Source organism: Heterocephalus glaber, unplaced genomic scaffold, assembly GCF_053883595.1.
Source record: "Heterocephalus glaber isolate CG9 unplaced genomic scaffold, H.glaber_assembly_v1.0 deba00000546, whole genome shotgun sequence".
Lineage (NCBI taxonomy): Eukaryota > Metazoa > Chordata > Mammalia > Rodentia > Bathyergidae > Heterocephalus > Heterocephalus glaber.
Genome location: NW_028258147.1, coordinates 927,041 through 941,763, shown reverse-complemented (window position 1 = coordinate 941,763; position 14,723 = coordinate 927,041). Strand labels below are relative to the sequence as shown.

At 38.1% G+C, this 14,723-nt stretch overlaps 1 protein-coding gene across 5 annotated transcripts in view; it reads right to left on the bottom strand.

Annotated features, from left to right (window-relative positions):
* The window catches only part of Itprid1 (ITPR interacting domain containing 1), a 168,136-nt gene that overhangs the window by 82,094 nt on the left and 71,319 nt on the right, over positions 1-14,723 (bottom strand). For all 5 annotated transcript variants that reach the window (XM_087204511.1, XM_087204512.1, XM_004856460.4 and 2 more), the window contains 2 exons: positions 6,258-6,826; positions 1,942-1,999 (listed from right to left, as the gene is read on the bottom strand). In XM_087204511.1, coding sequence (XP_087060637.1) covers positions 1,942-1,999; positions 6,258-6,826 — 627 coding nt within the window. The remainder of the gene's footprint in view (positions 1-1,941; positions 2,000-6,257; positions 6,827-14,723) is intronic.

The following is a 14,723-nucleotide window of genomic DNA, read 5'->3' as shown; positions in this document are numbered from 1 at the left end:
GAGGTATTTCATGTTCAATTTGATAATTAAGTAAGACTCATTGGGAAATTATAATCATTATGTGTTACTAAAATTCTTCAGTATGTAAATATGTCTCTTTAATCTTTAAATGGTTCTTCCTTTAAAATTGTTTGCAACTTCTCTCATCATATATCCTATATATTCCTCAAGGGTTCTGGAATACAGATGATGTATCTTGCCCCCTTTTAAATGGGACTTTCATTTATTTCCTTCTTCTTTTTATATTACCTTGTCATTTCAGTGATAATTTTTCAAGGGCTAAGGGAGAATAGTATATTTGTAGCTTTGGGTCTTGAGTAAAAGCAATACAATCTTAAAAGTTATTTTTAACTAAAGTATAAAGATATTTGAAGTGACCATCAGGTACCTTAATCTATTAATATGTAGTGCGTGGTTTAAAGCAGAAATTGGTTGTGTGGTTGGCCTGGTGTGATTGTCACCTGGTTCTGGTATCCGGTTAGATCATTAGGAAGGTTGAGTAGACTGGACATGAAAGATAGCTTGTTCACTTGGGATCCCATCTAGGGCTATCTACCAGAGCACCTGCATGTGACACCCTACATAACCTGGGCTTTTTGCAATGTGGGGCTGGGCTCCAAGAGGGAGTGTTCTGGGAACAGTATATATATCCCACAAGCCAGGAAGCAGATGGGATGGTGGGGGCAATGTTACAAGACATGCCTTAAAACTAGGATGGCATCACCTCTGCCCTATTTCGTTGGTCAAAAAACTCCATGCACCTTCATCTTTCAAATGAAGTTCTCTTTTGAATTTTAAGTAAATATACATGTATCAAAGAGATTACATATGTATGGTACTTTTTCCTTTTCCTCATTAATTCTACTTATTTGTTCTCAATCCTATTTTTTTCTGAGGTTAACAGCACTAATTTTGAGAGTAATAAAGTCCTGTTGTTTCCAGATATTCTCTCTTAGGCAAACCATCACCTATCTTGGTTTACTTTCTCCATTTACCTAACTTCCCAAATAATTTTTTGGAATAATTGGAATCAGTTTTAGGTGATATCAGTCAACTTTTGAATACAATGTCAAGGAAGACAGTTCCTATTGACAAAGAGACCTTCAGCTTCACTGAGAAGCATTCAATTAGATGGAAGCAGATGCTTAGTTTTGTCTTACAAACCTCAATGCAGGTTATGTGGTAATTACTTCGAAGAGCAGGGTAACAATTTATGTAATCAGCAGGACCCTATAATTACTAATGCATAATTTCTAAACAGCATTTAGCTAAATGAGCCCCATACATACACTTTGTAATGGAAAAGATGTGTTTGACACCATGGTAAATTAAATTAAAAATTTGCATATTTTCTTTCAGGAAATGAGCTAGCTTCCCTCTATTTTGCTTGATTAATTTCAACCTACTTTGAGTTCCGTTAAAGGATCATGGAAATGCTGAATCACTATGATAACTGCGTAGGGGGATAAGAACCAAGAGTGAAAAAACACCTCCTTCTCTGTTGTCTAGGATGGTAGAACATCATTCTGAGAGGTGATTTGGAAAGTTAAAGCTAGGCAACTTATTTCTGCTGAGAGCTTGATGGTAAAATGACACGACTTGCACCATAACAAGCAGTTGGCAGTAGGAGTAAGAAACTTTTCACCTAGTTAGTCACAGTGCAGTTTCAAAAACATTCTATTATGGTAGATCATATAGCGCTAGCATCAGACAAGTCACAGGTTGTTTTATCTTCAGGGGGTAGTGCATTTTTCTGGTATTTTAAAATTTACATACACATTCACATCACTAGTTTTCTAATATTTCAGGTGATGCACAAATTTAGAGCTTCTTCTGTAGTTCATTTAGGCTCTGTACATATTAAGAGAGTTAAATATTAGTTACTTATATTCACTTTCTGAGAGGCTATTGATAACATTGCACACATTGATTAATTCTTACCTACAGTTCCTGAAGTCATGTCAAGAGGGTTACCAGTCTCCTCCTCAAAGCTCTGGATCTAAAACATCAACATATATTTCTTTAGAAATATTTTCATAATAAATCCACTTCTTGAATCAATATATAATGAGTGTTTACTGGGCACTAAAAGTGGGATAATCATGAGTTCTTGAGCTCTAATAGTTTATAGTCTTCTGGGAGAAAGTTGCAAGTTCAAGGCATCAATGATGCAGAATCAAAGAATTAAAGGAGTTCAGGAGAAAGGACTATCGCTTCATGTGGAAAGAAATGGTTCTTCCTGGAAAATGTGTATATTATGCTAGAATTTTTGTTGCAAAAAATATTAAAATATTTGGAGAAAGCAAGTTAATTATGGCTTGATAAACTTAGGGAGGACAATTTAGTTGTTACATAGTCCTTAGACAAATCACAGAAAATTTAATTTCCCAATTGATAAAGTACAATGTAGTTTTGATTTTTTAGAAATTAATAAGCAAAACTGTTAATGAGAATAAAGCTATTGTTAAAACAAAATAATAACTATTACTTTTAAAAGAGTAATACAGCTTACTACAGAAATGTGTCACATAAAAATAGTTTTTAAAAGTAAGAAGACAGTTACTTTTACCATTGTTGAATGTTTCTTTATTCTGGATATGGTTAGGTAGCCAAGTTTTTTGACTTAAAAATTTGGAAAGGAAACTCTTTTCCCACATCATGAAATTTTTTAGAAGTATCCTTTTGACAACTGAACAATAGGCTATACTTTAAAGGTACATTAGCTTATTTAACAATTTTTTTCACTGTTGGAGAGTTTTCAAAATTTTCTGATTACAAAAAATGCTGAGATGAGTATCATTGCACATACATCCATTTCTATATGTCATATAATTTATTTGAAATTGGTGTTTGTTTCATTTGGAATTATTTATTTGGAATTTATATTGAACACTGAATCAAAAAATGTAAATATTCTAAACATTTTGGCACATGTGGCTCAAAACGACCTTTAACATAGGAATAAACTGAGAACTATGAGTTAGTAGCTCAGCAATATATATTATGTTACACTTGTAATCAGACATACTTAACAGGTTTGGTAGCTCAAACCAGTGTGGATAATGTACATTTTCAGGTGTAACTACGAAAGCTCTTTTCCTATAATGATTATAATGAAGAAAAATCCAGTTATCACAATTTTAAGAACATATTTGTCTAATAAAAATAAAAGAGAAAGGCCCAACTATTTAAAATGGATGCCAGATGTATTCCTGGACTTTCTACCTGAGCCAGACTTATTAATTAATAAAAAATAAATAATCCAAACTTTTGAAATAATCTATATCTAATCAAGATTTTTATTGGTATTATTTAATAATATGGCCATAGTTGTTGCTGTGATTTTTATAGGACAGAATCCTTTTATCCAAGTAGAAGGGAAGGATAAGATTATGTATCATGGATATAAAGAAACATCCTGCCATGAGTTTATAATTGCATAAATATTAAATTAATATGTCTGGGAAATCTAAAAGATAAGAGGTGATTCAGTTTCACTAAGAAAAAATTAAACACACAAATCTAGTAATTTTGGCATTGTAAATCTATGCACAATTGTTTTGGAATCAGTTTTGAGAAGTGAGTTTGCCAAATGGAGCCTTTAGTAAGACTTTAGGGAAAGCATCAGCAATTGATCTGGAGGCAAAATCTGGCCAGTTATAGCTAGAATTCTGTTAGCTAGATTAGATCATAATTTAAGCGGCATGAAAATCTGTTGATATCATACATATTTCAATTTCTTATAATTGGATTTTTAAAAATTTGCCATTGAAAAATATATATTAAATCTGGCATTGGCTCCTGTTTAAGATGAAATCTACCCAAGCTTAATTTACTCATTCATGGATACTGAGTGAAACACATAGTTCCTTCATGTTGAGATTGTAATGTATATGTATACTTTTGTAACAATAAAATTTAAGTCATTTCTTTTACATTATTTTTAGAGTTCTCTTTACCTTACATATAATCTCTCACACATGCGAATCCAAGAAAATATTAAAGGAACACCAGAAACAAACTTAACTACAGTTCAGCATAATAATCTGTTTTTCTGTTAATGCCGATTTTCAATTAAATTAATACTTTTCATACATTTAATGTTATTTAACTCTTTCAACAAATATTCACTGAGTACTATATGTCAAAGAAACAAAATTCTTTAAAATAAAGTGTCTGTATTCCTTCTCTTCCCCCCAAATATAAGCTAATAAATAGGTTTTCCTTGAATATTTCCATTTAAAATGTTTGAAAATGTGTTGAGCGAGACCTGACATTCTTTTTATTTCTTCATGTGAAATTTGCTCTTTACTGATTCCTGTGTTCTCACATATAGATGACACACACTGGACACTATTTTTCCTCTAAGTCAGCCTTGCTTGAAGTGGAAAAAACAGAGAACAGTAGACTAGTGAGACTTAAGGGTGGGTGGAAGTTTAATGAAACTTCTTTCTTGAATTTCAGCTAAGATAGCAGACTGACTAATAAACTGCAGATTGATTTGACAATCATTAGAGTCATGGACTATTAATTTGGTAAGCAAATACTCTGGCAAGATTAACGTAAAAGAAAACAGTCTACTTTTATACCACTTCCATTTATACTCAAATCACAGAACTTAACCAAAGGTCTGTTTTCCTTCCTTTTATAATTTTTTGCTACTATTTAAAATTCAATCCTGTGTTTTCAGGTTATACAATTTCTTTATATAAGGGATATGTATACATATATAACATTCAATATATAATATACATATGGTCATTAACAGCTAAATATTTTAAGAAAAGTTTTATATTTTTGTTGGGCAGGGAGGGCTACCAATAGATATATTTACCTGGCTAAATCTCATTCTTCTTTTAAGATTATGGGGCACGGGATTTAGCTCAGTGGTGCCATCGCCTGCCTTGCAAGTGCAAGGACCGAAGTTCGATCCCTGGTACCAAAAAAAGGATTATGGTCAGGTTTTTTTTTTGTTTTTTTTGTTTTTGATACCAGAGATCGAACTTGGAACCTTGCGCTTGAGAGGCAGCGCAGTGCCACTGAGCTAAATCCCCAGTCCCATGGTCAGGTCTTGCTTCTCGTTAACATTTTGATCCTTTCAGCCCCCTGTCTGGTTAAGAATCCCTTTAATTGCTGCCTGCATACTCGATGACATGTCTGTAGAGTGGCTTAAAAGTACCTCTTAGACCTATCACTATCCTGCCAATGTTACTGCTTTCTGTGCTCTTCCCTGTCACTTCTCTGCTGTTCCCCTTAAGGCAGATTCTGTTACCAATTCTATGCTGGTCACTCTGTGCCTGGCAGGGAGAGCTCTCAATGGAGAAGCGACTGCAAGTTGCGATTTGCAGTGCTTTTATATATTTTAGACGGGGCGGGGGGGGGGATGGGAAGATATACTCTTGTTTTATAATTACTCCTTTGTAACTTAATTACATAACTGAGTCATCAAAGAGCTAACTTCTGATCTTAGTTGCCATTAAGAGGAGAGAAATTAGTGGAAATATGTATATATATTTTAGTGGGAAGAAAAAGGCTGAGGAGTACAGGTGGAGATGTTATTGAAATGAGAGTAAAAATTACTGTGAGTGAAGGTGGGGATGAAAGAGCAGAGGATGTTAGTGAAATGGGGTCAAGTTGTATGAGTACAAATATGGATGAGGCAAACAAAATACTAAGTCCCTAAAATCAAAATCAATCTCGAGTTCCTACGGCTTTGTCCAAGGCGTTGTAGTAGGCATTGTGGGTCAAATATTTTGAAGGGACATTCCCTGGTCCTGAGGCTGCTGAGAGTTTAGTGAGGAAGTAGCCACTAATGCATACACAACCCTAACAATGAATGTCCTTCGTGCTGAGACACTGAGGACACAGAGGAAGAATTACCCAGGCAAGTTTCACGCAGTGTGAAGAAGCTGAACTGACCTTTAAAGAAGCTGAAACATGGAAGGTTAGAGTGCAAACAAAGCCTGTGGAAGCAGATCTTGAAACATTGAGCAAAAGCAAAGTCAGAAAAGACTTGTAGATTCAATTGTGAAAGAGAAAAAGAAAATGAATAGGAGAAAGCTGATTTCACACTAGTTCATTTCTGAGTGAAGCAAATAGAATGACTTTGAATGTCTTACTCTAAGCTGAATTTGGAAGAATAACGCGTGATGTTGAGCTGTCCAAAGACAGAGTGGACAAACAAGCCCTGGAGGGCAAGGACACTGTGAAGCAGATTATTCCCTTTAAGAAACTGAGCATGTGGATGCAACACTGACCTCTTCCATTTCAAAGGAGTCTGGTGTTTTACTCGCAAGTTGAGACAAGTGTTTGAGCTTGTTGGTGTGAATCGAGTTTTCTTTCTGAGTTCCGTCTTTCACTGACTCTTTCGACTCACAGGAAGGAGAAGCTTGTGTGACCAGCATAGATGAACAACACCACTGCTTGCTCAAAGGAGGTTGAGGAGGGTGGCAAGGTATCAAGCCAGAATAGACAGAATGACATTCTGCTAAAGGAGACCGGTGACTTTGGTTGTGACTGATTGAGGCTGCTGATAACTCTGCTCCATATTCCTGTGGTTTGGTAGAAGAGATGAAAACTCCATCCTTCATCTTGAATGATTCTGATGTTTCTGTGTAGTAGTTCCTCCCAATGCTCTGTCTCAAAGCTCTTTGGAAAAGTTTACTCATTCTTCTTTGACGCTCTTTGACCCCACTCACTGAGGTTGTGTTCATTCTGTGTCCTCCAGCGTTTTCTTCAGCTTTGTTCTGCAGAGTGTTAACATCATTCAGCAAAGATGAGAAGGCACTGGTGACATGGTCCAGTACTTCCAGCTGTCGGAAATGGCCTGAGGACCACAAGGAACGCATAAGTTTTAGATTAAATCTTTTCAATGAATCTGCATTAATGCAATATATGGGTGTGATAAAATCTGAAGAGTTGGCTAATGTGTGATTTTCAAGAGGAGAGAATTTAAGTTCTTAAAACTCATTTTTTTTTCAGTCTTTTTCTGAGAGAGTGCCCCTACATAATAAGTATTTCTGTGTTATGGGGAGAGTAAACACTTTTTGCATTTAGTTGAATATACATAAATATATAGATCCATATATGGTCATAGTTTTATGTGTTATTCTATTAAAAACTATAGACATGTGTGAATCTATGTACTTACGCATATGAAGGTAAATGTAAAAGAATGAGCTTAGCTCTTTCAATATGTAGTGGTTTGAGATTCTTCCCATAACTTCCTTGGTAGATGGTAGATATCTTATAATCATATCTACCATCTCCATCACTTGAGGTTGTGCATGATCGTGACGTTTGGCCTTAACCCAAATCCTAGGTCAACTATTAACCTCAGATATTTGACCCCAGAGTACATGAATTAATATGTATATAGTAAGTAGTAAGCTTGGTGCTACACAGAGTAAATGCTCAGTTTTTCATCTAGGGAATCATGACTGTCTTATGTATTTATCACATCTGATGTCAGCCTTGAGACAAAGTTGTAAAAGTACAATGATATAAAAATATCATTTGTGAAAATAACAACTACAAATGTGCAAGTCTCAGGAAGGGAAAATACAGTATTGGCTTTAGTCTTTGTTAAGAAGGTAGCCATTAATGTGAAAACCATTTATCTTTCAAAACAAACTAGTTTATTTATTTTTTATTTTATTTTATTTTTTGGTACCAGGGATTGAACTCAGGACCTTGTACTTGCGAGGCAGGCACAGTGCCACTAAGCTAAATCCTTGGCCCACAAACTATTTTAAATTGTAAGCCTTTCTGGGTGATCTGTCCTCAATCTTCATGAAAATTATGCAAGTATTGGCCTAATTAGCCTAAGGGAAAGACCTAATGCATTAAGATTTAGTTTGTATACCTTTGCCAGCTTAAAAAATGATGACAGATATATATATATATATATATTTTTTTTTGGTACCAGGGTTCGAACTTGGGTCCTTGGACGTGCAAGGCAGACAAGGCAGGCACTGGAACCACTGAGCTAAATCCCCGGCCAATGACAGATACTTTTGATATCCTAAGATAATAAAGCCATGTAAACAGCAACTTGTGGGCAAGTATGCTGTCAATTCTGTTGTTCATCATCTTAGCAAAGTTACTAACTCTTCTCTGAGCATATCCTCATGCCTACCTGTTTCTTACACCTGAAAGGAGGAGAAACTGATTAATAATCATCTTTATACTCCAAAAAAATGTGGTGGCTTTCTCACCAAGGACTATGTTCTTCATTCAAGACCTATAGGAGAGCCCGCTGCAGACAGGCAAGTCTGTGCACTCCCTACCAAGGTCCTGAGTCATGCAGAAGACGCCTAATCACCCTGCTGCAGACATGCAGGTCTGCCCATGCCCTACCAAGGTTCTGAGTCACACAGAACATGCCGAATCAGCCCGCTGCAGACAGGCAGGTCTGTGCATGCCCTACCAAGGTCCCGAGTCACACAGAACATGCCGAATCACCCCGCTGCAGACAGGCAGGTCTGCCCATGCCCTATCTAGGTCCTGAGTTGCACAGAACACACCAAATCAGCCCGCTGCAGACAGGTAGGTCTGTGCACGCCCTACCGAGGTCCTGAGTCGAGCAGAAGACACCAAATCACCCCACTTCTGAGCCACCATCCCACTGCTCCTGGTCCAGAGGAAGGGGTTTCCTGGCCACCATCCCTCCGGCTGCTCCCAGCCCACAGGAAAGGGCTTTTGGGTTACCATCCCTACCATTACTCCCAGCCCCTGTCCCACCTCACCCAGCTCAGAGGAGGTAATCCGTGCAGGTGCTAACAGCCCCCTGCCCCAGTCAAAATGAGAAAACATGTAAATAAGTCTCAAAACCAGACTTCCAGATCACCTACAGCAACCCCAAAGGGAAATGAGATGGAACACTCTGATACTCAACCACCTGGACCCACTGAACTGGCAACAAAAGGGGATCTGGAAAATATGAAATCAGAAATAATTTCTCAGATAACAGGAGAAATTGTGCCCCTAGTGCAAGACATGATTAATAAATCTAGAGAGGAGCTCAGGAACATGATGGAATCCCAACATAAGAAACAAATGGAACCCATAAAACAGATGCAAATAGATTTCCAGGACATGAAAAACTCCACTGAAAGTCTACACAGCAGAATGAGCCAATGTGAGGACAGAATTTCAGATATAGAAGATAAGATTGCAATTAGTGACCAGGAAAAGAAAAATTGCTTCAAAATTATAAGGGAACATGAGAAATCAATCCAGCAGCTGCTAGATGATGCAAAGAAGAATAACATAAGACTGATTGGGCTCAATGAAGAAACAGGAGAGAGTGGAGATGACATAAAAAATCTCTTCACAGAAATAATGGCAGAAAACTTCCCAAGCAGGGGAAAGAACTTGACATACAGATAAGGGACGCATATAGGACTCCAAATAGCCTTGATCAAAAAAAATCTACACCTAGGCATATAATTGTTAAGATTCCAGAAACACAACAGAAGAACAAAGTTCTCCAAGCAGTCAGAGAAAAGAAACAAGTCACATACAAAGGAAAGTCCATCAGAATCACAGCAGACTTCTCAACACAAACCATCAAGGCAAGAAGAGCTTGGAGTGACATATTCCAAGCCCTAAAAGAAAACAGCCTCCAACCCACATTGATGTACCCTGCAAAACTATCTTTCAAACTTCATGGAGAAATAAGATGCTTTCATGACAAAGAGCACCTTAGGAACTTTGTGAATACCAAACCAGCACTCCAAAGAATTTGACACAATATCCTAGGAACAGACATTGAGGATCACAATCCCAGGAAGCAAAGCAGAATGAACCCATCTGGCATGACAAGAAATTGAATGTAAAGGGGGAGAACCCAACAAAAAGAAAAAGTCATGGCAATGACAAGTCAATACATTTCAGTTATAACCATCACTGTTAATGGTCTCAATTCACCAATCAAAAGAAATAGACTGGCAGAATGGGTCAAGAAGCAAAATCCAACAATATGCTGCATACAAGAAACACACTTCATTCAAAAGGAAACTCATAGACTGAAAGTTAAAGGGTGGAAAACAATACTGCATGCCACAGGAACCCAAAAAAAAGCAGGAGTAGCTATCCTCTTTGCAGATCAAGTAGATTTCAAACCAACGCTGATCAAGAGAGACAAAGAAGGACACTACATCTTTGTAAAGGGAAGAATCCAAGAGGAAGAGATGACAATCATAAATATCTATGCACCAAACACTAGTGCACCCAACTATATAAAACAAATACTAACAGACATGAAAAGTCATATATGCACTAATACAATTGGAGTGGGGGACCTCAACACCCCACTGTCACAAATAGATAGATCAACTAGCCTAAAAATAAGTAATGAAATACTAGAACTCAATTGAACTCTTCAACAAATGAACTTAACAGATGTTTACAGAGTCTTCCACCCCACAAACTCAGAATACACATTCTTCTCAGCTGCACATGGGTCATTCTCCAAAATAGACCACATACTCACACATAGAACATGTTTAAGTAAGTGCAAAGGAATTGAAGTTATCCCCTGTATATAATCAGACCATAGTGCAAGGAAATTGGAGATCCATAGCAAAAGAAACTGAAAAAATTTCATAAACACATGGAAATTGAACAACACTCTTCTGAATAACCAATGGGTCACAGAGGAAATTAAAGAAGAAATCAGACAGTTCCTTCAATTAAATGACAATGACAATACAACATATCAGAATCTATGGGACACAATGAAAGCAGTCTTATGAGGGAAATTCATAGCAGTGAATATGCATATTAGGAAAACAGAACGAGCCCAATTAAACAACCTGATGCTGAACCTCAAGCTTCTAGAAAAAGAAGAGCAGGACAATCCCAAAGTTCATACAAAGGAAGAAATTCTAAAGATCAGAGGAGAAATCAATGCAATGGAGACTAAGAGAACAATACAAAAAATCAATGAAGCCAAGAGTTGGTTCTTTGAAAGAATCAACAAAATTGATAAACCCTTAGCCAAACTTGTCAGAAAAAGGAAAGAAAAGGGCCAAATCCATGCAATTAGGAATGAAAAGGGTGAAATCACAACAGACCCAGCAGAAATCCAGAGGATCATCAATACCTACTTCCAGAACCTATACACCAATAAGATGGACAACACAGAAGAAATGGACAGATTCCTAGATACATATGAATTACCAAAGTTGAATGAAGAAGACCTAAAAATTCTGAACAACCCAATATCAACCAATGAAATTGAAAATGTAACTAAAAACTTATCAACTAAGAAAAGCCCGGGCCCTGATGGCTTCACTGCTGAATTCTACAAGGCATTTAGAGAGGAACTGCTGCCACTACTGTTTAAACTCTTCAATGAAATTGAAAGGGAAGCAATACTCCCAAATTCATTCCTGGAAGCAAGCATCACCTTGATCTTCAAAGCAGAGAAAGACCCAACTGAAAAAGAGAACTATAGGCCAATCTCACTAATGAACATAGATGCAAAAATCCTTAATAAGATAATGGCAAACAGAATGCAGAAGGTCATCAAGAAGATCATACACCCTGATCAAGTGGGATTCATCCCAGGGATGCAGGGATGGTTCAATATATGAAAATCAATTAATGTAATACACTATATCAATAGAGCCAAGGACAAAAGCCATAGGATTATCTCCATAGATGCAGAAAAAGCATTTGACAAAATCCAACATGCATTTATGATAAAAACCCTACAAAAAATTGGAATAGATGGTCTCTACCTCAAACTGATAGAAGCCATCTATGAAAAACCAACAGCCAATATCATACTAAATGGTCAAAAACTGAGATCCTTCACACTAAAATCAGGAAGAAGACAAAGATGTCCACTATCACCAGTCTTGTTCAATATATTTCTGGAAACATTAGCCATGGCAATTAGACAAGAGAAAGAAATAAAAAGAATAAAGATAGGAAATGAAGAAGTCAAATTGTCATTATTTGCAGATGACATGATACTCTATATAGAAGACCCCAAGAACTCCCCTAAAAGTCTTCTAGACTTAATAACCAAATTCAGTCAAGTAGCTGGTTACAAGGTCAACACACAAAAATCAATAGCTTTCCTCTACATGAATGACAGACTCACTGAGAGAGAAATAGGGCAAATAATTCCTTTCACAATAGCATCCAAAAAACTGAAATACCTAGGAATCAACCTAATGAAAGAAATCAAAGACCTCTTCTCTGAAAACTATGGCACTCTGAAAAGAGAGATTGAAGATGATATCAGAAAATGGACAGACATCACCTGCTCCTGGGTAGGAAGGATTAATATAGTGAAAATGGCCATACTTCCAAAATGGCTATATAGATTTAATGCCATTCCAATTGAGATCCCAGCAGCATACTTCATAGACCTTGAGAAAACAATCCAAAAGTTCATTTGGAATAAGAAGAGACCCAGAATAGCAAAAGCAATTCTAGATAACAGAGACATGGCAGGGGGTATCACAATCCCCAACCTGCAACCCTACTACAAAGCTACTGTGATAAAAACAGCATGGGACTGGCAAAGAAACAGACTTGAGGACCAGTGGAACAGATTAGAAAATGCAGAAACAACACCAGACACACTCAGCCATCTCATCTGTGATAAAGGAGCCAAACATCCTCACTGGAGGAAAGATAGCCTCTTTAATAAATGGTGCTGGAAAAATTGGGCTTCAACTTGCCAAAGGTTAAAACTAGACCTGTATCTTTCACCATGTACTAAACTAAAATCAAAATGGGTTAAAGATCTAAATATTAAAATAGAAACTCTGAACCAGTTGGAACAGAGGTTAGGTAGAACCCTTGAAGACATCGGTGTAGGAAAAGATTTTATGAGCAAAACCTCCGTTGCCCGTGAACTAGCACAAACAATCAACAAGTGGGATCACTTCTTATTAAAAGGCTTCTGAACAGCAAAAGAAACCACCAGCAGTGTGAAGAGACAACCCACAATGTGGGAAAAAATCTTCACCTGCTCTTCCTCAGACAAAGGTCTACTATCTCAAATCTATAAAGAACTTAAAAAGATCAGACCTCCCAAATTTAAAGACCCAATCCAAAACTGGGCATCTGAAATGAGCAGACGTTTCTCACACAAAGAAGTAGAAATAGCAAATAAATACATAAAGAAATGTTCAACATCACTGGTCATTCAAGAGATGCAAATGAAAACAACACTGAGATTCCACTTCACTCCAGAAAGAATGGCTGCTATCATGAAATCAACCAGTAACAAATGCTGGTGGGGCTGTGGGGAAAGAGGAACCCTTCTCCACTGATGGTGGGAGTGTAGACTGGTGCAAGCACTGTGGAAATCAGTATGGAGATACCTCAAAGAACTAGGACTGGAAGTCCCATTTGACCCTGCTATTCCCCTGCTGGGGATCTTCCCCAAAGAATTAAAAGAATCATACCACATTGATATATGTGTGCCCATGTTCATAGCAGCATAGTTTGTAATAGCTAAAACTTGGAAACAGCCCAAATGCCCATCAACTGGAGACTAGATAAAGCAAATGTGGGTCTTTTTTATAAAATGGAGTACTACTCAGCCATAAAAAATGAGAAATTAGGTACATTTATTGCTAAGTGGATGCACATTGAGGAGATACTCTTAAGTGAAATAAATAGGACACACATGAATAAATACCGATTAGTTTCTCTGGTGTGAGAAACTGAAAGTGTAAATAAGGATTAAATGTATAATAGGTGTAGGGGGCCCTGCCCCCCCCCGCTGGAACTCTTGAGTGCCTTCTACGGACATGCCCAGGCTTGCTGCAGGCCTTTGACGGACATGCCCGGGCTTGTTGCAGATCTACCCGGCTACAAGGAAGTATCCCCAGTACCCTCCTCTTGCTCCTCCCCTCTAGCCCTACGGTATATATGTTGTAGCAACTTCCGCAATAAACAAGACTTGATCAGAAACCTGTCTTGTCTCCATCTCTCGTGTCCCCTGTCCCCTCTCATCCTCGCTCCCCCTCTAGGGTCTCCGTTGACTTACCCGTGGGCCGGGACAAGTGGCGCCCAATGTGGGGCCCGAGAACGGGGGATCCAGTGAAGGACGCTGCTCAGGGGCCCTAAGATTAAGATTGAGGAACAAAGAGCACACTCGACACAGGAGAGGCTTGCAATTGACGTAGACCTGCCGTCTTTTCGCACCTCAGTAAGTTGAACAGCGATTATGGGACAGGGCATTAGTCAGCACGAATTGTTCATGCAAGGTCTCAAGGAGACATTACAGGCACGAGGGGTAAAGGTTACAGTCAAACAATTGCTGAAATTTTTTGATTATATTAAGGATCTCTGTCCCTGGTTCCCTGCCGAGGGAACCACTGATGAAAAGAGATGGAAAAGGGTAGGGGAAGCTCTTCAGGATTATTATGCCGCTTGCGGACCCGGAAAGGTCCCGATTGCGGCGTTCTCTTATTGGAATTTGATCAATGATATCATATCTCAAAAGACGAGGGACCCAGTGGTAGCTCAAGCTATACAGGTTGGAGAGATAGCCCTCCACACTGGTGAAAATCCGACGCCTCCAGGCGACTCCGACACTGTCTTCCGAGACGCCAATATGGCGCCGGGACCCAGGCCCGTCAAGGCCACAACTCCCTCGCCAGACGAGGAAGAGGACTTGATGTCCTTTGACAGTGACGATGATCCTGCCCCCGATGGACATAACGCTCCCTCGGACCAATCCCAAATGG